Raw genomic sequence first — 27,404 nt, forward strand, 5'->3', positions numbered from 1 at the left:
TTTCTTTATTATGGCGGTTTTCCAAGTATGCAAGTTATTCTCTAACTGGTAAAACTGGACCTACTGGTTGTGGGCCCTTGGGCAAATTACTTAATATCTTTGGGCCTCAGCTCTAAAATCAGGTAATAAAAGTAGCCTCCCTCACAGGATTGTTACGAAGAGTTCACTGAGGCAACAGCATAGTGGTTAAGAGGGTAAGTTAGTCTCCTCTAATATAGGGATGACAGTAGCACCTACCTCGTGACAGTGTGCATTTAAACACCAACTTAGCACAGTGCCTAAACACAGTAAGCCCTCGATAAATCATCATGCCCTCGATAAATAGTCATTATTGTTACTTCTTAATCTACTGTTCTTTCTAAACTTGGCATAGGTATAATCCCCCAAATCCTTTGATTTGTCCTTCGCCCATTGCTCCATAGCTAACCTTTCTTTCTAACCTTTGCTTTTCTCATTTTAGGAGTTTTCAGAGTGTGCTAGTGAACTCTATCCACTTCACTTCACAGGAAGGGATGTTCTTCACCTATAATGAATCAGGTGGTCAGTAATTTGTTTCAATTTGATTCCAATCTGCATTTATATTCTTTGAAATGTCTCGAAGTTTCAGGCTTCTTTCTCTCTGTTTTCTAATGATAAAGGATACTTTTTTTATGGGTGGTTTCCCCACTGCCAAACAATTCTCCAACACCAGCTGGGTGTCCTACAATTCAACTCAATTCTGACACTATCTTCTCAGAGATAGCATCAGATTACACAGATTTAGGACCCAGTCCTACAAGACTGCTCTTCACTTCAGATGCCAGTTGCAAGCCTGTGCTTGTGATCCGCTGGCTATAAATCAGAGGCTCCCACAATCCCTTCTCCTTGAGTTCTACAAACTTGCTAGAGTGGCTCACAGAACTAAGGAAATCCATTTACCCACTAGATTACTGATTTATTACAAAGTATATTAAAGGAGACAAATCAACAGCCAGATGAAGAGATATATATAGTGAGGTCCTGGACAAAGGAGCTTCTGTCCTTGTAGGTTGGGGCCGGCATGGTGGCACGTGGAAGCGTCCTGGTTCCCCAAACCAGAAGCTCTCGGAACCCTGTCCTTTTGGGTTTTTATGGAGGCTTCATTACATGGGCATGATTGATTCAATTTGGCCACTGTTGATTAAACTCAATCTCCAGCCCCTCCCTTCTCCCAGGAAGTCAGGGGCTGAAAGTTCCAACCCTCTAGTCACTTTGGTTGGCTTCACAGGCAACTAGCCCCCATCCTCAGAGAAGTCACCTTATTAACAAAAGACACCTTTATAGCTCTAGTCACTTAGGAAATTCCAAGGGTGTTAGCTCTGAGCCAGAAATGGGATGAAGACCAAATATATATTCATTATAAATCACAATATCATACTTTTTCTTATTTTTGTATTTCTAAAGTCATTTCATTAGGATTTTGAGAAGGAAACGAGATATGCTCAAAGCGCCATCTTGCAATGAAAATATATACATTATAAGATGTGCTGTGGACTACTTTGCAGCCATAAACAAGAATGAGGAAGCTCTTTGTATACTGATAATGATCTCCAGGGTAGCTTATGAGATGAAAAAATAAGGGGCACTATATGCTATCATTTGTAAAAAGTTTTGAAAGGGAAAAAAGTATATACATATTATTTGTAAACACCCATACTACCTCTGGGCGTGGGGGAATAAGAAGGTAGTAACATCGTGATCCCTAGGAAGGCAACTGGTCAGATGTGGGTTGGATTAGAAGCAACATTTTTCACTACATATCCTTGTGTACTTTTTGAATTGTGAACCATGTGAATATATTTCCTACTAAAAAATTAAATTATCAAGTCCAACTCCTTTATTTTACAGATGGGGAAACTGAGGCCTAGGTCATTGAATAATGATGCTAATATACTCTTTAGTCAACTGAACCTATAACATCTGCTTCTCGTACGTTGCTTCTGTAACACTAGGCTAGCTACTTTCCCCAACACTCCCATTTCTCCAGATAGTTTGTAGGGAAGCAGCTAAGTAGGAGGGGTTTCTGAGCTTTATATATCCTGTTTTAGTGGCAAATAATATAGAAGCTCCTGTTTCTCTTGCCCACTCTCACCTTTCTGTACAAAGAAGATCAAATGTACAACTACATTCTTCACAAAGGCCTTTGGAAAAGCTTTTATTTGCCTGGTCCGAATAGGACAACTCAAATTTGATATGTCAAACAAACAAACTGAAAAGGTCTTTTAGTTATGCAATGATAGAAGGGCCTAAGTCCATTGGGGAGTGGATCTCCCAGTTACTATACTCTACTTCTCTGATACCTTTTGTTGTTGGCTAAGCCACATCCTTGAATAAAGCAATCCCGAGATGCACCCTTTCATAACCCTCTTACTGGATCCTTTTGTAGTCTTGACACATTTCCACCATGCTAACCATGAATGCTTAAGTATGATTTATGTAAAGATCTGAGTGTTTTATAAAAAGTGTGATAAGAGTAGAGACAGCCCTGGACTAGGCATCAGAGACTCTGAACTATAGACATAAGTTTGCCATACATTAGCTATGTGACATTAAGCAAATCGCCTGAACTCAACATGTACTAGTTCATTTATTACAAAATGGATATAAAAATATCCACCCTGCCAATCTCACAGGTTGTGAGGATCAAATAAAATATGTCAAAATACTTCCTAATTCTAAGGTACAGTAAATATGAGATATTATTAATGGTAGCTTGCTTTCTCATTAGAGGACAAAATTAATCTCTGAAATGAGACGTCCAAGTCACACATAGGGCTCATTTTCATGTCACTTAAAACACAAAGACTCTTATAGCCTGATTTAAAGAACACTAGCTAGTCAGATATGTATAGGTTGGCAAAGCATTGTTTTAAATGCCTCTTTGTTATAATCAAAGGCAGACAAAGGTCCCCCTTGCTAAACGTTCCATTTAGTTATATTACACAGGATTTCAATTGTCTAGATCACAGTGTTGTTGGTTTGCCTGTGGAGAATGCTGGGAATTAATTTGGTGTGAGGCAGAAACTAGAAAACATTTTACCTTTTCCTTTTTTACTCCTCCCTCCCTCTGAGAGAAAAGTTGTTCAAAACCTCAGATAGAGGCTGCATGGCATAGTAGAAAAGTACTGGGCTAGGAATCAGGAGACCTGGGTTCTATATCTGGCTCTAGGGGCTTATTATCTGTGTGACCTGGGGAACTAGGTCTCTTCATTCATTCATTCATTCATTCATTTGTTCGTTCATTCATTCAAATTTATTGTGTACCTACTGAGTGAAGGTACTATGATGAAACCCTATCCTCAAGAAGCGCAGTCTGATGGAGAAGGGATATATACAAATAATTAAAATACAGTATGAGATATACTAAGATATAGATTATGCACAGGGTTGTGTGGGAACTGAAAAAAAGCCATTAGAAAAGGTAGGAGAGAGGCATGGGTGCCTGCAGGTACAGTTAGCAGCATTCCTCTTCTTTCATTTCATAAACTGAACGAATACATTCTAGATGCTCTAAACTGCTTCAAAATTATACAAACACTGTATAGTTCTATAATAACTCGACTACCTATTTAGGGAAAGACTCAAACTGGCTAAAAAAAGGTCCCACTAACGTTTTACTGGTTGCTAGAGTTTTGCTCTTTATGTGTTCTCCCCAAATCATTTCTCTTATTTACTTTTGTAATGCAGGTTTCTATCTCATTATGCTGTATTGCACAATGTCCTCAGCCTATAAAAGCAGGTTGTATACAAAAGCCTAGGGCCTTTGTGCAAAGGAAAAGAGGTAGGGTGGACCCTTCTCAACCCTTTCCTTCTCTGCAGGGCTTTGTATTCCTAAGGATGGGCCCCCCCCCTGCTTGGGGATGTTACCTAAATCATGAAATGATATTACTCAAAGCAATGGAACTTCAAAAGCATTTCCTTCCCAGTGCCTACTCTAAGATTTCTTTTGGCATAAACTGCTCACTTTAATGGATTAAGAATCAGACCCTTGCTGACTTCTCATACTTAGTCACAAACTACAGAAAACTTTTGATTTTTTTAATGGCTTTTTTATGCTAAAAGCTGCATGTGGGAGTGCAGGCATCAATCAGCAACCTGCCCTCTCTCTTCCCTCCCTTTTCCCCAACCATGCCTGGCTTGCCAACTTTAAATGGCAGAGTTATCTGGGTGCTGCCTGGTTATTGACTTATCGGACATCTTCCACTAGTTGAAGTCATCTTGTTGCTGTAAACACTTACTTTTTCAGTGATAACTATGTCATCTTTTTCTCTTTTGTGGCATGTCTGGTGAGGAAGGCAAAAAGAAGAATCAATAGCAGAGGCAAACTGGAACAAGGAGAGGAACAGACTTAAGAATCAGAGACTCTTAAGAGTATGGTATAAATTGTTACCTTTAGAGAAGTCATTTCATTTTATTCACATTCAGTCTAGAACATTTATTTTTCTCAGTTCAAAACTGAGATTATAATCAAAAGGAAAACTGGATTGAGGTCATTTAAAATAAAAAATTCCATTTCCTACTGGGCTAAGTACAAACTTGTTAGCTTGGCCTTCAAGGTATTTGACAAATATGGCCCTGGTCTCCTTTTCAACTTTAATCCACTATTTCCCTATGTATACTGTTTAAGACAACAGTAAACTATTAGCAAACTATTGCACAGAACTCTCTTAACCAATTTAACTGATCACACATCAGCTAGGCTATTCTCCAGTATCATGGGAGCAACACTTCTGCTCTCCCTCTCAGTGAAATTATGTGCTTATTGAGGGTGTCAGTTCTGTTTATTCACAAAACAATTTATGCCAATTGTGTTTATTATTCTAAATATATAATTTAATAAAGTATTATATAAAGCAATGAAGTATAAATGTGAAGAGGAAAACAACAGCAGCAGCTAATATTAACTGAGTACTTACTACCTGCCAGGCACTGTTCTAAGTGTTTTACGTGAATTAACTCACATAATCTTCATAAGAGCCCTGGGAACTAGATACTATTATTGTCCCTATTTCACAAAGGAGGAGACTGAACAACATGCCCAAGGCCTATACAACTCAAAAGTGGCAAAACAATTTGGCTCCAGAGATTTAACTACTATGCTATACAAGTTGAAAGCTTAGGAAAGACTAGATAAAGATACACATAACTATACTCCACTCCACCTTGTATGTGAAAGTAGCCACAGATAATACATAAACAAGTGAGCAAGGCTGTGTTCCAATAAAACTTTATTTACAGAAACAGGCAGCAGGCTAGGACAAGATTTAGCCCTCACACTGTAGTTTGCAGATCCCTGAGACCCACACTCCAAGAAAACGCTTATGTCAAAAGAATGGCAAAAAGATGTTTAAGTTTTAAGTTAAAATAAAATGTTTAAGATCTACGGGTAACTAATATCTGTATGATTCCCTGCTTTCACTTACTTTTTTTCAGTTAACTTTTCCCTTCAACCTGGAAAGCCTTACTTCCTTACTTCCACTTGGAATCCCACTCATCTTCAAAGCCCACTATCTAACCCACACCTTCCTCCAAACTATGTAGATTTGATCTCTTCTTCCTCTGATACCCTACAATCATTAATTTCTACTTATGAGACTTACTTTGCTATATCTTCTATTATGGCTGTTTGTATACTTCAATTATCGCCATTATTCAACTATAAGCACTTTGAGGGCAGGAACGTTGACTTACTCATTTTCTCATCCCAGGCAACACCCAGCACAGCGTGTACACATAGCAGGTTTTCAGGTGATGTTTCTTGAATTGTGTTCTGACGTTCTTCTGTTTCAGTGACTGAACAAAAAGAACACTATACCCCCCCCAAACCTACGTTCAATTCACATCCTTAACACCACACCTAAGATCTAACTTGGTTATAATTTTAAACTATTAATTTTAAAATGCATCCACCAGAACAGATTAATATAGGTGTACCTGTATATAAAAATTGTCATCTAAATTGTAGCAAAATTGCTGATAATTCAAGGAATTGTTAAAATTGATGCTTTCTGGTTAATCTTCAGGGGGTCAATACATTTTATAAACACATCTAAAAGCTGTATACTTAAGCAAGACAAACAAAAATGCTTTATTTAAACTTGAGACAGGGTTGTGCCTCTTTACCTCCCAGCAGTACTATTTGATAGATAACTGGGAGTGTTTAGGGAGCCTGGCCCAAGCTCAGAGCGAGTTAGAAGGGCTGGGACAGGAATTCAGGTTTCCTGATTCCTAGTCCAGTATTCTACTTCAGGAAGACAGTGGCTTTTTAGGTACACTCAATCCTGCAGTTCAAAACCTGGAAGACTGAGGAAGCCTCACCACTATCTTCCCCTTCCTCATACTGCCAATCAGAACCAGCAGCTGTGTCCCACAGTGGCGATCTGGGCACCCATATTTGTGGTGTTTCCATCACCAAAAAGGCTGATCCAGATTTTAGGATTCCAGCCTATCTAGAAAGGCGACTTAAACACCCTGGATAAAAACACCCCCAACTCAAGAATGCAAAATAAGTGCTCAATGATTCCCTTTAGCATTTTTCCCCCCTTTAGCATTTTTAAAAAGCACTATTCAGATGTTGTGGTGCTGGAATGACAATGACCAGTACTGGGGAGAGGGGTAAGAAAGAGCTGTTACTTATGCAGCTTATTCTTTTTTTTTTTTTTTTCCTGAGAGTTGCCAAGCTCACATTTAACAGAGAGCTACCACAAAGGGTTCCAGTTCCAGCGCTTAGATTCCAGTTGCATCATTGCTTTAACACTGTCAGCCTTCACTGCTTTAACCATCTTAATCTGTAAAATAAACACAGGAAGCAGACAACAGCCCTATCCTTCAGTTTAACAGAGGAATACTCTGCTAACAAAAATTAGACCTACATATAATATTTTTAGCTATCCTATTTCTCTTTCCTCTCCCCTAGAGCTTTAAACAATAGGAAAATCATCTTCAACTGACACAAGAGACTAAGCAACACAGACAGTTCACAGCTAGTACGGCATTTTTATCTTTCTGGACGCTACCTATAAAAGGCAAGAGCCATTGCTGGACTCTCTGGGTCGCACGGAAAAAAATATCCTAAGGGAATAAATTAAGGAATAAGGAAACAAGGATGAATTCCACTACTTGGTCTAACAAAGAATTAATGAGGACCCATTACGGGCAAGAAGGCATAGTGCTCTGTGACACAGGAGACACCAAGATTAATAAAACTGTCATCGTCCTTGAGGAGCTTACAATTTAGTAGAAGCACACAAACTATAATAAGAAGCAGAACAAGGCAAGTGCCAAGAGGTATAAAATCTCTGAGAAGGAGCTACCAACCACTTCACTTTGATTTCATGCTAACAGATTAAAACATTCAGGTAAGGGACACCTGTTGTACTAATCTGATTGAGAGGAGAAGCCCAGAGTGAAAGCACTCCTGAGATCTACGGAAACAGAAGCTACAGTGGGACATGATCTGCTTATCCACACCTCCGCTAAGCCAGGCCTACCCCGAGATTGTTCCAAGAATGACCACAGGTTAACCAAAGAAATGCATATATAAGATACAGAGAGGGTGGAAACCGGAGGCAGAGAAGTCGACAGCAATTGATGTTGTCTTAGGTCTGTGCCAAGAAGACTAAGCAAAACCCAGGCCAAGGTTGGTGCTGGGGGGTTTTCAGCTTCTGAAGTTTCCTCCTTTCCATCACCCACCCCCAGAACATTCCAGCTCTCCTGATCACCTGCATAGGTGGACTCTAGGGAGGGAACTCTCTCCAGATGTATGCCACAGTGGAGCAATAACCACTCTGTGAGAGAATACAGTACTTAAGGACTGGGAAGGTTCTTGTTGACCCGGCAGCCTGCTAATTCCCGAATCAAGAGACTAGGGATCCAGCCCCAGGCTGCCCTTTACTCTGTGTGACCTCGGACTAGTCATCCAAGTGCTTAGTTCCTCTCTTTCCCTACCTGTAAAGTCTGGGATTATGAGAAGACCGGGATTGAATTCGATGACCTCTGAGGTCTTAAAGCTTCTTGACCAGTCGGCACACGGTAGCACTGGACAAATAACCCGTTGAATAAATAGCGAGGGCGGCCACAGGGGACAAGCGGCAGAGGGAATCAGGCTGGTTTTACAGACGAGGAAACTGAGGCACGGAATACCTTGCCCCAAGGTTACTCCGGTTATGTCACTATGGGGGCCGGGCCGAAAGCTCAGGTCTCCAGACCTCCAGTCCCGGGCCCTTTTTCCTTTCGCCGAGCTGAGAAGAGTGGCGCGGAGGTCCTCGTCTCGGAGGGGAAAGAACTGTGCTCGTGCCAGGGTTGCGAGAGGGGCGGGAGAGGCCTTACCTTCCCAGATCGAGTCCCGCCACCGGCGCCTCCCTCTCAGAACCTTATTCTGTCACACCCCCAGGACTCTTCAGAAGCCCCCTCCACTTCTGACCCTCTCGACGTGTCCAAGACCGCCACCGAAGCGCCGATTCCCGCCCCTGCCCCGCCCCCTGCCTCTCTGGCCAATCGCCGCGCAGGGCTTCGGAGCGCCTGTGCGTCTCGCCGCCTCTGAGGGCCGGAGAAGCCTTTCGTCACGCGACGTGCCTCCCCCTCCAGGTCCTCTCATTTGCCTTTGCTCCACCTTCTCCAGAACCTAGTCTCCTCCTGGCCGAGTCACCGTGCGAGAGTTCGTCCTGCCGGAAAACAGCACGGCGCGGCGGCGTTTTACGACGTCGGCGGTGAAAGGCTCTGGAAACCCTCCGACTTCCTTCCAGAAGCGGGGCGAAAGGCGGCGCGATGTTCGGTGCGGGCGACGAAGACGACACCGACTTCCTCTCGCCTAGCGGCGGGTGAGTGACACACGCGTGGGGCAGAGGGCGTGGCTGAGAGATCCTGGCCATTCGGTTGGAGGGGCCGCTCTCTTATCAGACCTCTTCCCAACTTCCGGGTCCAGAGCCTTGCCACATTCCGGTGCTCCACAGGTCTCAGAATCCAGGCAGAGCTCGACGCTGTGCTGCGTCTGTCCACCTGGATTCTGGACCTGGCATCTCCCCTGACGCGCGGTAGGACCCTGGGGTTCGACTTTTGCTTTCGGGGTCACAGTTTCTCCTTCTGTGAAATGGGGGTGATTATTGATGAAAATAACCTGTCTCAGAGTTTTTGAGTCAGCTGGTGCCTATATGAGACTTTCTCTTCTCCGTGGACAAGGCGGTGACACTTCAGAATTGGCGCTGGTGCGTCAGCTTCAGCATCCTTCAAGGCCTAGCTCGGATATCACTTTTTTGGTGCTTTCCTTTCTCCCACGGCCCCAGGCAGAATAAATTGCTTTCTCTTACTTATTCCCACAACTAGGTGTGTTTACCTTTATCTTTGTACACAGAACCTACTAGATTTTGAGCCCTGACAAGACAAGAACTGTTTACGTTGTTCATAGTGTTCTGCGCTCGGCATGGTTCCTGGCACATAGTGAGTGCTCAGGAGGTGCCTACTGAGTGAATAATGACTGTGAAATTGCACTGTAAAGCTTAAAACCAGTGTAAGAAACTGCAGTTGCTGTCCCCTGTCCCCAGTCACTATATAAACTAGCCTGGGGTACAGGTCTTCAAGAGGCAGGGCTTTCTCTCTTCCACTAATCAATTTAGCCTTTTCCCTTGTGTTGTGTCGGTAAACAGCTTGACTCCCTTCAAACTTGTGAGCTGCCAAGTTCTGATCCTTGCAGAGTCTTTCATTGAACATCTGTTTAACCAATTTAAGAATGTACTGAAGAATGATGAATACACCAATATATACTCCTCATACTACTAAATACTTCGGGGTTACAAAAATGATTAAGCTGCTCTCTCTGGTCTCAGGTTGCTTCTAGTCCTGGTGGAGAGACCAGTACGTGATTGACCTAAAACGACACTGGCTCTCTTTTGGTCTTAAATAGGATCTTTTGACTTACACTGTGATCAGCTCTACATTAGCCATCCTGAGTCCTTTTTTCACTCTCACTGCCCTGTTCCACCCCTACCCTCACTTTGGATGTCCTCCATCCACTTAGTTCCCCCTTGAGTTCTTTCAGTTGCTCAATTATTTTAGAGTTAAGCAGTGCTTTGGTTCCTTTTTTCCCTACTCCACCCAAAACATTCACTATTTCCACACATCCAGCCTGTTGCTGTTGACTATGTAGTCAGCCATTTGAATTAATGTTTTTTCAGGCAAACTGTTTTGTAAATGGCTGTGCCTTTTGAAAGTTTACAAAATATACTTTATTTATTTTTAATAAATTTATTTATTTATTTATTTTTGGCTGTGTTGGGTCTTCGTTGGTGCGCGCGGGCTTTCTGTAGTTGCGGCAAGCGGGGGCTACTCTTGTTGCGGAGCGCGGCCTTTCTCAGTAGTTGTGGCTCGCGGGCTCTAGAGCTCAGGCTCAGTAGTTGTGGCACAAGGGCTTAGTTGCTCCGTGGCATGTAAGATCTTCCCGGACCAGGGCTCGAACCCGTGTCCCTTTCATTGGGAGGCGGATTCTTAACCACTGCGCCATCAGGGAAGCCCACAAGATATACTTTAAATTCACATTCTTCACTAGGTGAAAGTCTTTGAGGGAAGTCTGTAAATGAATGTTAGGGCTCCCAACTTTATTTTTAATTTAATTTTTATTTTATATTGGAGTATAGTTGATTTACAATGTTGTGTTAGTTTCAGGTGTACAGCAAAGTGTTTCAATTATCCATATATATATCTCCATTCTTTTTCAGATTCTTTTTCCATATAGGTTATTAAAGAATCTTGAGTAGAGTTTAGGGCTTCCAGCTTTGATGCAACAAGCAGTACACTGCTGACTGAAAATTCCTGGGTGGATAACCACAGTCATGTGCTCTTCTCCAGGTTCCTGGCCTGAGATAAGTTCTTGGTGGCTCAGCTATGCTGATTTCCTTTGCAGGCTCCTCCATGACCTGAGAAACTAGTTCTAGGCAGGAGACTGTACTCCTAAACACAGACAACAGCTAATTGAATGATAAAAGGCTTAGTAAACAAAGTTATACAGGTTAACTTATTTTTGTTCCCAGTAATAACCAGAAAAACTAAATCAAGTTTAAGATTGAGAATACAGAAAGTTTCACCAACATTCCCTGATTCAGCTATTCCTTTGTCAGTTTTCTCTAAGGAAGTAAAACATATGACTGTGAGTACTGCGGCTGCTTCTCAGTTCCTCTTGTACAACTGTAATTTACTGTAAATATTACTTGATTATTATTTTTTAAGTATCTTGACTTAAATGTGTGACTTACTTGATTCCACTTAAGATAGTCAAGCCTAATAGAAGTGAGAGTATTAGTGCCTAGGATGGCTGTCTAGATGATTGATAATCTGTGTTCCAAATTTCCAGGCCTCTTGGTCCATGGTTAACCTAGCAATAGTAAAGTGGTAATCAGGAGGTTTGTGGGGTTTTTTTTTGTTTTTTTTTTGGTCTTAGCCCTTTCTTTCCATTGAGACTTTGAAATGAAGAAATATGTGAATGCCTACTAAGTGTATGGTACTTGGCTTCAGCTAATACAGATAGGAATAAGGAACAGTTCCTGCCCCTAAGAAGCTTCCAGTTTAGTAGTAGAATAAAACAATCCAATAATGATAATCAAAAAGCATTCTTAAGGGGCCAGTAATGTATATACTTGTGTTGTAGATTATATAAAAGTTATATCTAGGCAGGGACTTCCCTGGTGGTCCAGTGGTTAAGACTCCCTGCTTCCAACGCAGGGGGCATGGGTTCGATCCCTGGTTGGGGAACTAAGATCCCACATGCCATGCGGCGCTGCAAAAAAAAAAAAAAAAAAGAAAGTTATATGTAGGCAAATCTGATTAGCATAATGATGATAAATCACCAGTGTAGAGGTAGAAAAAAGAAATCTGGAACTGATCATCAGAAAGCATTTTCAAGTTCTGTAAAAGATACAGAAAAGCCTAGATTCTGATGTTGATTCTGCCCCCAGTTAGGAGTGTGACTTTATGGACAAGTCACTTACCATCCTTGACTCTCCATTCCCCAGTCTATTAAATAATGGGGTTGCTCTAGGTGATCTTTGAGACTTTTCCCAATCCTGTAGTTTGTATTTATGCTAATATCAGCTTATAGTTGGAGGTCAGTTTGTGCACTGATCAAGCATGGTTTCTTCCTTCTAGAGGTATCTGAGTTGAATCAACATTTTAAGGTAATAGGATGTGTACACGTGTGTATAAAACATATTGTGTACTTACTCTGTGCAAGGTACTGTACTAAGTACTATATATACAGTATTGTATTAATTTCTTTCTACTACTCTCTGAGGCAGTTTTTACTAATATTATACTCATTTTACAAATGGGAAATTAAGGCTGAGAGAGGAAAGTTGCTCAAGGTCAAACGGCTAAAAAGTAGAAGAACCTAGATTTGAAATCAGGCAAGCAGATTTCCACCAGACTGCCTGTATGCCTTATTATTATTATAGAAGTAAATGTTTGATAACACAGTTTGGAAAAGAAGTACTTGAACAACGGAAAGAGTCCCCGTTTATTAAAATACACTGATACATCATAAATGCATGTATTACTGTTTTGTTGTTTGGTTTTTTATTTTTGGCTGCGTGGGTCTTCGTTGCTGCACGTGGGCTTTCTCTAGTTGTGGTGAGCAGGGGCTACTCTTCGTTGCGGTGTGCGGGCTTCTCATTGCGGTGGCTTCTCTTGTTGCGGAGCGTGGGCTCTAGGCTCGCGGGCTTCAGTAGTTGTGGCATGCGGGCTCCGTAGTTGTGGCTCGCGGGCTCTAGAGCACAGGTTCAGTAGTTGTGGTGCATGGGCTTAGTTGCTCTGCAGCATGTGGGATCTTCCCAGACGAGGGCTTGAACCCGTGTCCCCTGCACTGGCAGGCAGTTTCTTAACCACTGCACCACCAGAGAAGTCCTGTATTACTGGGGGTTTTTTTTGTTTTGTTTTGTTTTAATTAATTTATTTATATTTGGCTGTGTTGGGTCTTCGTTTCTGTGCGAGGGCTTTCTCCAGTTGCGGCGAGTGGGGGCCACTCTTCATCACGGTGCGCGGGCCTCTCACTGTTGCGACCTCTCCCGTTGCGGAGCACAGGCTCCAGACGCGCAGGCTCAGTAGTTGTGGCTCATGGGCCCATTTGCTCTGCGGCATGTGGGATCTTCCCAGACCAGGGCTCGAACCCGTGTCCCCTGCATTGGCAGGCAGATTCTTAACCACTGCGCCACCAGGGAAGCCCTGTATTACTGTTTTTAATGAGAAAAGAAAAGGAGTATAAAATTAAGGTTAGATAAGATTTTGATAACTAAATGCACAGGCTAACATTTATTTTTTAGTTTTTAAATTTTTAAAATTAAACAAATCTTTTTTATTTTTTGGCTGTGTTGGGTCATCGTTGCTGTGCACAGGCTTTCTCTAGTTGCGGCAAGCGGGGACTACTCTTCGTTGCAGTGCATGGGCTTCTCATTGTGGTGCCGTCTGTTGTTGTGGAACACAGGCTTTAGGCATGTGTGCTTCAGTAGTTGCAGGCTCAGTAGTTGCGGCACACAGGCCCTAGAGCGTGAGGTCTTCAGTAGTTGCGGCGCATGGGCTCAGTAGTTGCAGGGTGCAGGCTCTAGGGCACGCGGGCTTCAGTAGTTCTGGCTCGCAGCCTCTAGTGCGCAGGCTCAGTAGTTGTGGCACACGGGCTCAGTTGCTTCGCGGCATGTGGGATCTTCCTGGACCAGGGATCGAACCCGTGTCCCCTGCATTGGCAGGCAGACTCCCAACCACTGTGCCACCAGGTAAGTCCAACATTTATTTTTTAAATGTGATTAATGCTGGAATGACTTTTCCTATGAATTATAAACTTAGAGACTAAAGTCCAGAGTTAGCAAGCTCATTCTTGCTAACATAGTTAGGGAGATGTGTACATTTGAAAACACTTCAGAAGTGGAAAGTGTAATAATTTACAAAAAACCTATGCCCCTAAGACTGTGTAGAGTTCATTTTAAAAAATTAATAGAAAGTAGAATTAATCTGAAAGATAATTAGGTTGACCTGGCTTTTGGATTGATTTTGCAATCATCAATTGGCTGGCCTTTGGGGCATCTGTGGAAACTTAGTTTACCTACAACAGTTTTGTCTTTACATTGAAAAAAAAAAAAAAAACGCACCTGCAAAATTAAAACCGCAAATCCAATACCCATAGTTTACTGAAGCTACCAAGGACATTCTTTCTTATCAATGATTTGTGCATAATCTGTTAATCTTAACTAGGTTCTAAGCTTTGTAAATTTTTCACAAGGTTAAAGGCATTGCTCAAATTCCTAGAATCTTATTGTTTTAGGGAATCTGCTCAGATTGCCCTGGGTAAAAGGAGAACTCATGGTCTTTTCTAAATTTCATTAGCATTTGTTGATGTCTTATTGTAGGCCAGCACTGCTGTCTACAATTGCAATATCATTTAAACCTCTTAGTCCTTTAAAGTAGGCATTGTTGGCCCCATTTACAGGAAACTCAACACTACCTTGAGAAAACTAGGTAATAGTTTCAAATCATATTAAATTTATTTTGCAAAATGCTAGTATGTATTATACATTAAAATTATCAGGGAAAAAAGACCAAAAAAAGTTGTTGGGATGTTTCAGTATTTAACAGTAACCAATTACCATGTTAGATGATAAAGACTGAATAAGTTTTATTAATCTCTATGGAGTGTAACTCCATATAACAGCTGCTTGTTATATATCTCATGTTATAGTTTGCAATTATATAGTATATACCTAATTCCCTTGTTAGAGTATGTAAGCTACTTGAAAACAGAACCGAGTTTTGCTCACCAATGTATACCCAGCACTTAACACAGTGTCTGATGCATATTTCTTGAATGAATGAAGTATAGAGTTCTGTGGGAGCCCCAAGGAAGATCACCTAACCGAGACTTTGAGATTAAGGGTCAGCTTCCAGGGGAAGAATGTTTCAGTCAGAGACAACAGCATATCCAAAGGCTGGAGATTAGAAAGATCTTGCCTTATATGAGAAATTAAAAGTTTCACAGTGTGACTGTAGCACGCAGTTGGAGATGAGAAATGGTCAGATAGGAAGCTGGGGAGGTAAGGAGAGTTGCGGTCTTGAAGGGGCTTGTAAAACTGTCTTATGGAGTTTGGACTTTTATCTTGGTAATATTGAGGTGTCATTGAGAGTTTTAAGGAGGAAAGAGACTTGGTCAAATTTGGTTTTGAGAAAGGTCACTGTGGGTGCAGTGGGAAGGATGGATAAGAAGCAGACACGACCAGGGCAGGGAGATGAGACAGGAGGTGGCTGCAGGAATTCAAGCTCTGTAGATGTGATGGTGGTCTGAAGTAGGCAAGTGGCAGTGAGGCTGGGGAGAAGTGAATGAGTTCGAGAAATAGCAAGTAAGATCAAATGGACTTTGAGGATTGGTCATGAACACCAGGGGAAAGAAAAGTCAAGATCGATGCCCAGATTTCAGTTTTGGTTGTGGATGTTTCCAGAAAAGGGTTAACATAGTAGACCTGAGACTGTTATCGTTAGAAAGTCTTGCTTACAGGGTTGGCTGGCAGCTGTAAACTCGATTGGTAAACAGTTCCCCACACTACAGCTTTCCACAAATGCTAAGAGCGGCTCACTGTGCCTAAACTGTTTGTATAGACGATATGGTTTATTACTGAATCTTGTCTTCCTTCTGGGAGTCTAGAATTTTGGTACATGTTAGAAGGTTTCTATGTGACTAGCCCACAGTCAAAAACCTTGGGCACTGAGTGTCTAATGAGCTTTCCTGGCAGACCACTCTCACACATGTTGTTACAACTTATTGCTGGAGGAATGTAACATGTCCCGTGTTACTCCACTGGAAGAGGACTCCTGGAATTTTGTTCCTGGTTTCCTCTGGACTTTGCTCCAGTGTGCCTTTTTCCTTTGCTGATTTTGGTGTGTATCATTTCCTTGTAATAGACCTTAGCCCTGAGTATATATATATTATATGTATATATATATATATGTATATTATATATCATGCTATAACTGTATGGTAAGTCCAGTGAGTCCTTCTAGCAAATCACTGAGCCTGGGGGCAGTCTTGAGGATCCTGACACAAAATGTCATTCATCAAGAGAGGGAGCACAAGAGTAAGAACAGGTTTTGCTGGGCAGTGGGCATTGGCAGTGGGCATTGGAAGATATGAGTTCTGGTTTGGACATGTTGCATTTGTGTTCCCTGTGGGATATCTGTGTTGTCTGCACTCAGGAACAAATTCTGGGCTAGGAATACAGATTTGAGCACCATCAGAATTTGGATAGCACTGATATCAAGGTAAATAAATTAGATTGCCAAGGGAGAGAGAGTATGAAATCTTGGGGACATGGATATTTAAAGGTTGGGCAATAGTAGAAGAATCCAAGGAGTTAAATGAGGAGCCAGAGAGATGGAAAGACAATAAGAGAGGGATCCCATTAACATTTATTGATGTCTTATTTGGGCTGGTCCCTCCTCCCACCCCTGCAGGTATCCCCACAGAAGTCAGAAGAAGAGTTTGTTTAAAGAAGAACAAGTTAGTTGACAGTGTAAAAAGGCAGCATGAAAGCCAGATAAGATAAGGACCGATAAACTGTTTATTAACAAAGAGGTTGTTGGTGATTTTAGTAAGAGCAGTTTCAGTGGAATAGTTCATAAGATTCATCACAAGGGATGATAAAAGAATGGTTCTGCTGAGAAAGATAAAAGATGAAATCATATATGGGACTATGATGCAGTAAGTTTGTAATATGGTTTTTTTTTTTTTAAAGGTGGTGATTTTCTTTCTTTCTTTCTTTCTTTTTTATTTTTTGAAAGCATGGGGTCCTAACCACTGGACCACCAGGGAATTCCCTGTAATACAGTTTTACTTCAATGTAATAAACTAGTGAAAAATAGGAAACTATGACTTGCTAAAGGCAAGAATGTACAGTTTGAAGAGACCATAGAGAGCACCTGGACTAATCACCTTAATTTACAGATGCAGAAACTGAGGTCCAGAAAGAAGAGATGCCTTGACCAAAGTCCTGTGGATGGGCAAGGTCATTTGATGCTGTTCATATCAGAGATACAATCTTGATTTCAAAGAGACTTAGTTGCCGCTTCTGATATTGAGTGGTGGGATATATAGTCAAGGAGGTATTTGTTTGAGGTTGGAGCATGAGCAGCTTTTATAATGATTCCAGGTTTGAGATATGTCAAATGAAATGTCATTTTCATTTTCTACTAACAGTACCAGATTGGCCTCTCTTTTCGGACTGGATCAGGCAGCTGCTGGCCATGGAAATGAATTCTTCCACTACACAGCCCCAAAGCAGCCTAAGAAAGGCCAGGGAACAGCACCAACAGGTAAGTTAAGAGGTTAGGATTGGCCCCTGACAGGTTAGTTGGAATGATAAACAACCTTCTAAAAGTGACATGGCAGGTCATCCCTCCTTGATCAGTCTGGCCAAGCTCACCACCAGTGAGGTGCATGCTGCTCTGAGCTCTGAGATCCTGAATTCCGGCGGCTAGGTAGTATGCTGTTTTCTGGAAACTGATGGAGGAAGGTCACAGGCAAGCTCTTCTGCCCCATGTGGACACCACTCTCCAAAACTTTGCCCAGGGTGCTCTACATAGGCACCGTCCAATATTTTGGAAAGAAGGAAGAGCTGCTTTTCCCATCTTTCACCTGGGTGGGTTAGATGTATGCTGACAGTGAATTTTTCCCAACTAGAGAATGATACTCAATGCTGTATCTCCTGAACATTTCATCAGGATGAACACAAGACATATTGAATGAAAATTTGTTGAACGAAAGGAGAAAAGGGGGGACTAATATTTCTAAAATACCTGCTATGTGTTTGGTCTCAGGTGCTTCACCTAGATTGTCTTGTTTAATTCTCACAACAATTCTGTGAAATAGGTGAGACTACCACCATTTTAGAGGCCCAGAGAGGTTTAGGCACATGGTTAAGGTCAGACAGCAGTAAGTGACAGAGTTGAAATTTGAACTCTGATCTGACTCACTCCAAAGCTTGCCTGCCATCCTCTGCACTTTGCTGTCTTTGTGTAAGAATCTGAAGAGGAGTGAGGGACTGATAGAAATAGCCCAGAGCAGAACAGGTGGTAAGGGACATTAAATTAAATATTTGTTGAATGAAGAAGAAAGTATTGAATGTCTTTTACATGCTAGGCGCAATGCCAACACTGAGGATGTTGTTAGGATATTTAGAGTCGAACAGTTGCAACAGATACTGTATGGCCCATAGCCTGAAATATTTACTGTTTGGCCCTTTACATACAGTGTTTGCTGACCCCTGCTCTAAGTCTTACCTGTCACTTTTGGCAGCTTTGCTGTGGATTGCTGGCCCTGTTCTCCAAGCCATAACCTGGCCAGATTTCTAGCAGGCTATGCTTTTACGTTTCCTGTGGCACATCTCTTCTCAGCAGTGTACTTCTAACTCAGTTTAAAGTGGTTGAGTTAATGAATGTGGATAAAAACAAACAATCTCAGTCCCCACCCAATGAAGTAACTTGCTTTTTAAAATTAGAAAACAACAACTATGAGTTAATTATACTTTTAAAGGGGAATTATAGAGGCATTTCAACTTAAAAATTACCTATACTACTGTCTTATGTAGGCATTTACAAATAAAGTAAAAACTTGCAATACAGGAGACGCTCTGTGTTCAAAGAGTATTTATTTAACGAGTCTTTTTGGGGAAGGAGGTGGCTGCAGCATAGTTCTTGAATCTCTTCAGATCTCTAGAAAAACAGAGCAACTGGGCAAACCTTGGATAATATTTCCAATAAAACCAATTGAAAAGGTATCCTCATGAACCCCCCCAATACAAGCAGGTATGGACACAAGGCTTGCATGGTGTCAACATTGCATGGGAGAAAACAAGGAAGCAATGGGAGAATATTTAAATCTGAGAATGGACGAACCCAAAGTAGCCAACAGGTGTTCATGGGAAATGTGGCAGGCCAAGCTGGAACTGCAAAGCATTTTGCCCATTTTAGTTACGGGTAAGTACAAGGGGTTGATGATGGTGACTAGAACAGGAGCAGTCTTGCTCCTATGAAGTGTTGAAACTCATCCACTATGGTGACCTTCCAGGAGAGGTCCCCACCCTGAGTAGGACCTGCTGAGAGTGGAATTAAAATGAAGGAGGATCGGGATATTGAAAGTGAAGAAGAAAAGATCCAGATAAAAGTAGCTCTAGAATAGAATCAGGAAGTCTCAGGAGGAGGCCCCCTCTTCCCACTTTTTTGAACTCTGTATGGCAACAGAAGAGTGGGTTCCATGAAGTTAGGAAAGCCACCCTGAGCCATGCCTCTGTCTAAAAGTTCAGAAAAGCAAATTTCACATAAAAGTGAACAATAGAAAAGTATCAGAGTCAAACTCCATGCAAAGTTATTATAAGAGCAAGGAACAGAATAGTATCCCTACAGTGAGAGCTCTAGTCTGTGAGAATGTTTCTTACTGAATAGATCAAAACTACAACCACCTATTACCATTAAGAAAATAACATAAGACATGAAATGAGAACATAAGTGAGAATTTTAAAATCTCAGAAGTAAGTGACAGGACTTAGGCAAGAATTAGAGATGTCAGAAAAATTATTTCAGAAATGAAGACTAAACTAGAAGGAACACAAGAATGAATAAGCACAACAGATTATGCCTTAAGAGAAATAGAAGGTTAACAGGAGGACATTTTTAAAATAAGAATTAAAAAATTTAAGAGATAAAAAGTTTTGAAAGGAAAGTGGCCAATATTGAAGATAGCAAAGAACTTCCAACGTGGAATATACATATGTATATTCCCTGAAGAATTAAAAAAAAAAAAATGGGGAAAACAGGCACCTAAAACTATAATTCAAGAAAACTTTCCTTGGGAAAAAAAAAAGATTTGAAAACACATATTAAAAGCAGTCCTCACGGGCAGGGAATTCAAGAATCTGTACAATACTGATTTCCGAGGGGAAGAAATGCTTAACCAATGAGAAGATCACATGATTGTGGCATCTGACTCACTTATCCCTCTAGCAAACCCATGAGCAAGGGCGTTAAGTAGGGAGATGAGAGTGTACTGGGAAAAGTTGAACTAACCTGAAGGAGGATGCTAGGCTGACCTTGGGGAGACAGTAATTTTTCTGTGTTTCAGACTTGGCCTGATAACTGAGGCCTTAGTTCCTCCTTTTTTTGGTATTCACTGCTTCTCAGGAGGAAAGTTTTATTGTAGCATTACATCCAACTGGAAAGTACTGATTGAATTTAAAACTATGTTGTAGGTTTTTACAAAAGAATAAGGAAAACAAGAACAACCCAGACTAGGAAAATAAGCCAACAACATAAAATGGGTGATTCATCAAAATAAAACAAAGTAAATGGCCAGTACAAATCTATAGAAAATGTTAAATTTCTCCTTCCCTGTAATCAATAAATGCAAATGAAAACAACAGTGAGGTGGCATTCCCCTTTCCCTAATGCCACCCGTATCCCATTGGTAAAGATTTAGAAAGATTATCTCCTCCTGCTGGCAGGGATGCAAAGCTGGCCTACTCATACTGCTGGTGGGAGTGTAAACTGGTAATGGCATTTCTCAAGGGCATTTGGGCAGGTTGTAACAAAACCTCAAAAATTTTCACACTCTTGCATGCCATAATTCCATTTTTGGGAATTAATTCTAAGAAAGTAATAAGAGGTGCATACAAAAATGTGCGTTTTAAGGATGCTCATCATAGTGTTATTTATCATAGAGAAAAATTGGAAACAGCCCAAAGAAATGTCAAACAATAGGAAATTGGATGAATTCTAGTAGAGTCAGCATAGTATTTAACCATCAAAAAGTGTTTTTAGGACTATTTTGTGTTTCGGAGACTGTTTTGAAAAGTATAAGGAAATGCTTACACTAAGTGAAAAAAGGAGATTGTCAAATCATTAATTTTCTTTAAAAAAGATGAAAAAGCTGGAAAGTTTATGTGTATAGAAAAAGGACTAGGAATAAATACATCATATTATTAATGTTTATTTTGGGGTGGTGAGATTATAAGTCATTTTTTTTATGTGTTTCTGTATTTGCTAAGTTTTCTACAGTTGTACATGTATTCTATAACCAGAAAAAGGTATTTCAATACTGTTAACAAAATTCAACTGAGTATATTTTAAAGATCTTATTGGCTATCTTCAGCGATTCACGAATTGAGCAGCATCCAATCTAGTAGATAGGGGCTCTGACAAAATGAAAGTCTTTTATAGGCAGAAGGGAGCAGGAACCAGGCAGAAGGGGGAGTCTAGTGTAACACTAGGCAAAAAAGTGGGTTGCTTATTGCAAGGTTACTTTCCTTTAGGAGATAGCAGAGGTCTATCAAACAGATTACCTAACTAGTGCTGATCAGATCATTCTGGTTTAAGATTCCATTTCTGGGGGAGCCAGAACTGTAATTATGTTGAATCTCTGTTTGGTGGGGTGGGTCTTATCCTAAGTGACTCCATTTTGGGCCTGTTGTCTTGTTTTTAATAACAACAAAAAGAATCAAACAAGGATACTTCTGAAAATAAGTTCTTGGTTGCTATGGCCATGCCTGTGTTCTCAACAGATTCATGTGGTGAGTGTGAATATGTGATTTACTCTAAATACATTATTTTTAAATGTTAGTGTTACTTTATACCACTGTGAAAGTAAAGTAATGGATGTAATCTGAATATCATAAGTTTTCTACCCCAGAAGTAAGGGAAGGGGAAACAACTTCATTTTTATTTATTATAGCTGTCAGAATATTGGAAGGAGAAAAGGAAGATGGAATGTGACCTTGCTTTCTAGACAGTGCTTGTCTTCCAGCCCAAAGACTTGTTTGGAGTGGAGCCAGAATCCTGGGTTCTAGTCCTAGGCTTGCTACTGTCATTGTGCAAGGCACTTGGGGGCTTAGAGCCTCAGTTTCCTCATCCCCAGACATGGCCATAGGGCCATTTTGTGGATCAAATGAGGACAATGGTCATGAAAGCATTGTAACACTAACTGCAAGGCTAAAGAAGAATTTTGAAGCTGCTTTAATGGTTAAAAATCAGTTTCAAGCAAGAAATGAATGACAGCTTTGTTTTCTGCTTCATCTCTTCGTCTTCAGGAAATCAGGCGACACCAAAAACAGCACCCGCCACAGCAGGCACTTCCACAGTATTGGTTGCAACAGCAGTCCATGCATATCGCTAGTAAGTAGCGGAGAAGGAACACTTTATAAAGTTGGTGGGTGTGTGGGTTAAGCTCCTGCTTTTTGCAGTAAGCCTTTCGGTTCATTGCAAAATGGCTACTCAGTCCTGCCATAGACAAGTATCAGTAATGCTTTTTAATGTTTCATTTGGAGAATTTTGCACACAAAACTTTGAAGAGCCATTATCTTGTGCTCTCTCTAGGAACTGCTTATACCCTCAACAACTGCCTTTTTAAGCGCTCAAAGAAAGCCACTCCACTGAGATATCATGAATAGTAGATGTTGAAAGAGTAAAGAAGTTGTATATGAGCTTTAAATTATAAACTGCTCACCTCTGTCCCTTTCTAGAGGCTGAATGACTAGATTCCCCACTTTATATGGCAGAAAAGAAAGCTGGTTCTACTTAGTTGAAGGAAGTATTAATACCTGTTTTTCTTGCGTCTATAGCACAAATGGTCAATATGTAAAGCAGGGCAAATTTGGTGCTGCAGTCCTGGGAAATCACACAGCCAGAGAGGTAAGATTGCCTCCTTGTCTTATGTATATTCAAGTGTCCCAAATCATATCAGTGAGCTGGTTTTTATCGGGACTTGTCTGATATCTTACATATCAGAGGATTAGATTGATTGTTTGTACTGAACGTGAATTTTTAATGTTAGGTATATAATAACATTTATAGTCACATTTTGCTTACTGTTTTGCATTAAAACAAATTCAACCGCTCAAAATCATTAAGTTTGACCTATGTGAAATGGATCTAGCTTAAGAATTTGGAGAGTTTCAGAGTAAACCATTTACCGAGGACATCCTTTTTTTAGGTAGTGAACAACATTTAGTGTACCACTTAGAGCATGACCACCGTTTATCCTTTGAAAGTTTGATGAGTTGGGTAGTCGATCACACAGCAAAATATTGGTTTGAGTCAAAAAGATGTGGATAGAAGTGCGGAGACTGATTTCCTTGTGTGGGTTGTGTCTAGCTTCAAATTCTGCTCCAGAAGGTTTTGAACATTGTTGAAATACGCATAAGAAATAATAAAGGGCTTCCCTGGTGGCCCAGTGGTTAAGAATCCGCCTGCCAATGCAGGGGACATGGGTTCGAGCCCCGGTCCGGGAAGATCCCACATGCCGTGGAGCAACTAAGCCCATGCGCCGCAACTACTGAGCCCATGCTCTAGAGCCCACAAGCCACAACTACTGAAGCCCGCACGCCTAGAGCCTGTGCTCCGCAACAAGAGAAGCCACTGCAATGAGAAGCCCTTGCACTGCAACAAAGAGTAGCCCCCGCTCGCTGCAACTAGAGAAAGCCCGTGCATAGCAATGAAGACCCAACGCAGCCAAAAAGTAAACAAACAAACAAACAAATAAATAAAATAAATCTATTAAAAAAAAAATAATAGAATTTCAGAAGTCCAGGTAACATGGAGTCCATGCACCTCAGAGACTCTGAGACACAGAGACAGAAGATGACCTGTTCAGGGTAACTAACATAATGGACAACACTCATTTGTATTAAAAACAAACGAACAAAAAGCTTAATTTTGGAAATTTGGAAACACCTATAAAAATAGTGGGTCTAGAATAACAAACACCCAGATACCCATTACCAGACTCTAGCAGTTATTAATCTTGTTTCATCTCAACTGCAGCCTGTTTTTCTTCTTCCCCTGCTCAGATTATTTTGAATAAATCTCCAGCATACAATTTTAGCTATAAATATTTTAGTATGTATCTCTACATACTCATACATGTGTTTTTTAAAAACACAACCATTACGCCATTATCGCACCTGAACAAAACCTACAATAATTCTTTGATCTTATTCACTACCAGTTAGCATTCAAATTTCCCTGATTATCTCTCTCTCCCTTTTTTTTAAAAGTTTGTTTTAATCTAATAAGGTCCATGCATTGTAGTTGGTTACTATGTTCCTTAAATCTCTTTCATTCTCCCATTGGGAGGTAAATAATGTCTGATTGTCTCTCATTTTGTTATGTTAGCAGCCGTTGTTGATTATTATCTAGATCTATTAATTCATTAATAGATGAATTAATTGCCATTGGATTTCAAAAATCTGGTATTGGGACTTCATCACTTTCACCTCCAGATAGGATGTAGCTTTTTGTGACAGGCAACATTCCTACTGTGACAATTATAAAAAGACAGATAAATTGCAAAAATTATATTTTAAAATTCATTAGAGAGCTATGGAAATTATGAGGACTAGATGAACTAAAATTTTGAGAGGAAAGAGCCAATGAGCTGAGTGTTTCCTTCCCTTGGGACCTTTGCTGATGCTAAGGAGTAGACTAAACATCAGGTATGTCCCAAACAGAGAGAGAGAACTGGGGGAAGGAGACATTGGTAAAAACTAGAGGAGCTCCAAACACAAGATCAGTTTTTCCCCATGGGACATTTAATGAGTTTGGGGGTGGTGTGGAAGTCCAAGGGCTGTGCCAGAAAGGCAGAGGGAAACTTCTGCAATCTTGTGGGGCATAGGAGATAAAATCCTACTGTAGGGTGGGAAAGCAACAACCTTCCTCTCAATACATTTGCTAGATTTTGAACTTCATGGGGAGGAGGCTAAAGAATCTCAGCTCAGAATCTCTGATGGGCAGAAAAGTCAAGACTGAGGAGTCAGAGACCTTCCAGACTCTTAATCAAAAGCCTACGAAGATAGTGCTCGAGAGTAGGGACAACCAGAAATGGACCAACTCTTAATAAATCTGTGATCCTTTCCTGACCAGCTCAGTCTATAAGATTAGCTCCTCACTCTATCTGCTTCACATAGGGTAAAGAGAGCCCTTTCTGGTGCAAGATTATATATGAGCCCCCATAGTCAGTCCCTCCCTCCCTTCTGGGGTTGAATTTTAATTTCTGTGTGTGTGTGTGTGTGTGTATGTGTGTGTATAGTAAATATATAGGAGACATAAAATGTGCCATTTTAACCATTTTTAAGTGTACAGTTCAGTTGCATAAATTACGTTCACAGTATTGAGCAACCATCACCACTATTTCCACTTTTTTGTCACCCCAAACAGAAAATCTGTAATCATGAAGCAATAACTCCCCATCCCCCTTCCCTTATTCTCTGGTAACCTCTAATCTACTTTCTATCTCTATGAATTTGCCTACCCCAGGTATTTCATATAAGTGGAATCATACAATGTTTGTCTGGCTTATTTCACTTAGCAGAGTGTTTTCTCAAGATTCATCCATGTTGTAGCATGTATCAGAACTTCATTATTTTTTTATGGCTGAATAATATTCTATTGTATGTATATAACACATTTAATTTATCTATTCATCATTTGATGGACACTTGGTTGTTTCCACTTTTTGACTATTGTGAATAACAGGCAGTGAACATTGATGTATAAGTGTATGTTTGAGTCCCTGTTTTCAGTTCTTTGGTGTGTATACTGGGAGTGAAATTGCTTTGTCATATGGTAATTCCTTGTTTAGCTTTTTGAGGAACCGCCAGACTGTTTCTACAGCATCCATACTGTTTTACATTCCCACAAGCAATATATGAGGGTTCCAGTTTCTCTACTACCCTGCCAACACTTTATTATTTTTCCTTTTTTTTTATAGCCGTTCTAATAAGTGTGAAGTGGTACCTTATAGTGGTTTTAATTTGCATTACCCTAATGCCTAATGATGTTGAACATCTTTTCATGTACCTGTTGGCCATTTGTATATCTCAGTCACCCCTCATACAAATAAAAACACCAACAAAATAAAGACATAGATAATTATAGTAAAGAGTAGGGTCAAAATGAGAAAAGATTAAAGTGGATGGTGAGAAGATGTAATTTAAACTCTAAGCTTTAAGGGATGAACTGAGTTTTGACCTGTATGAAGCATGACTCCTGACATCTTACTGCTGATTTTGTATTGTCTTTTAATTTCTGTTCTCTCTTTTTTTCCTGCCCATCTTTGCTTGAGTACAGTATAGGATTCTTCTTTATATCAGTCAGCAACAGCCAGTTACTGTTGCCAGGATTCATCTGAACTTTGAGCTAATGGTAAGGCTTCCTGTATTGGAATCATCAATCCTTTGGGATTGGTTTATAGGAGAGATTGATCTGTGCATACCTGGTGGGAATTAGATCCACTACTTCCGCTCTGGAGAGCAGAGTGGATAGCTTTTTATTTTTTTCTTTTTTGGGCTGTGCCTTGTGGCTTGCGGGGATCTTAGCTCCCCGACCAGGGATTAAACCCGGGGCCCCAGCAGTGAGAGCACCAAGTCCTAACCACTGAACTGCCAGGGAATTCCCCAGAGTGGATATCTTAACAGAACCTCTTGGAAAGGTCTCTTGGCTGCCTTCTGGGAATGTGGACTAAGGGGTGATTGGTGGAGGGTGGGAGGGAAGAAGAAAGTTCCCTGATAGCTCTCTTTGGGTCCACCTGAGTCAAGGCCCTTCTACATGAGCTTAGGCAGCCAGATTTATCTGCTATGCTGCCTGCAGTTGAGTTATCCCAACATTTCTCCTTTTCCCAGGTTCGGCCCAATAACTATAGCACCTTTTATGATGACCAGAGACAAAACTGGTCCATCATGTTTGAGTCTGAAAAGGCTGCTGTGGAGTTCAATAAACAGGTAATATCTATATATTTTTTAGTGACAAGCATTAAAAAAAAACGCTAAATTCATCAGTTGAGCTTACTGTATTTTAGGGAAATAATAAGAATACTTATTGAAATTGCTTGAAAATGAGACTTTAAGGAGAAAAAAAAAAGACTAAATGTAAACTTACATCTTTAAAACACTTTCCACTTCATAAATTATCTTAAGGAATAAACACAACTATCTTTTTAAAATAGTGGTTTAAGAGAATTTTTTAAAGTTATTTCATGGTCATTATAGAAAATTTAGAAAAGCATTTAAAAAAAAAAATTCATAATCTTACTACCCAAAGTAATCACTGTTAATATGTTACGTTTCTTTTTTTTTCTATTCATAAGTTACATAAGTAGTTATAGTCCTTAAAGAGTTCTTGCTTATTTTATTTAATGATGTAAAATGCATCTTTCCCCACCTCATGAAAAATTATTTAGAAACATTTGAAAGCTGCATAACATGAATGTTCCTTAATTTATTTAATCATTCCCTTACTTTTAGGCAGTTAGATTATTTTCAGTCTCTGAGATAAATGATACTGTAGTGAGCATCTTTGTGTACAAATCTGTCTTTTTTTTCCCCTCTGAT

At 40.5% G+C, this 27,404-nt stretch overlaps 2 protein-coding genes across 16 annotated transcripts in view; one reads left to right on the forward strand and one right to left on the reverse strand.

Annotated features, from left to right (window-relative positions):
• The window catches only part of SLC31A1 (solute carrier family 31 member 1), a 30,538-nt gene extending 21,752 nt beyond the window's left edge, over positions 1-8,786 (reverse strand). The window contains exons 1-3 of one of the 4 annotated variants that reach the window (XM_082469248.1): positions 8,347-8,489; positions 5,710-5,827; positions 4,257-4,301 (exon numbers count right to left, since the gene is read on the reverse strand). The gene's annotated coding sequence lies outside the window, so the exon portion shown is untranslated. Of the gene's footprint in view, positions 1-4,256; positions 4,531-5,709; positions 5,828-8,346; positions 8,505-8,665 lie in introns of those variants that run through there. The other 3 variants (XM_082469251.1, XM_082469247.1, XM_082469250.1) reach the window with 3 other exon arrangements.
• FKBP15 (FKBP prolyl isomerase family member 15) overlaps positions 8,706-27,404 on the forward strand; it is a 61,734-nt gene continuing 43,035 nt past the window's right edge. For 11 of the 12 annotated variants that reach the window (XM_082469126.1, XM_082469117.1, XM_082469119.1 and 8 more), the window contains exons 1-6: positions 8,706-8,837; positions 17,231-17,346; positions 22,110-22,194; positions 22,641-22,710; positions 26,146-26,220; positions 26,697-26,795. In XM_082469126.1, the coding sequence (XP_082325252.1) occupies positions 8,785-8,837; positions 17,231-17,346; positions 22,110-22,194; positions 22,641-22,710; positions 26,146-26,220; positions 26,697-26,795 (498 nt within the window). In that variant the 5' untranslated portion in view covers positions 8,706-8,784. The remainder of the gene's footprint in view (positions 8,838-17,230; positions 17,347-22,109; positions 22,195-22,640; positions 22,711-26,145; positions 26,221-26,696; positions 26,796-27,404) is intronic. The other variant, XM_082469118.1, reaches the window with a different exon arrangement.

The sequence above is a fragment of the Balaenoptera physalus genome (assembly GCF_965194825.1).
Source record: "Balaenoptera physalus genome assembly, chromosome: 7".
Classification (NCBI taxonomy): domain Eukaryota; kingdom Metazoa; phylum Chordata; class Mammalia; order Artiodactyla; family Balaenopteridae; genus Balaenoptera; species Balaenoptera physalus.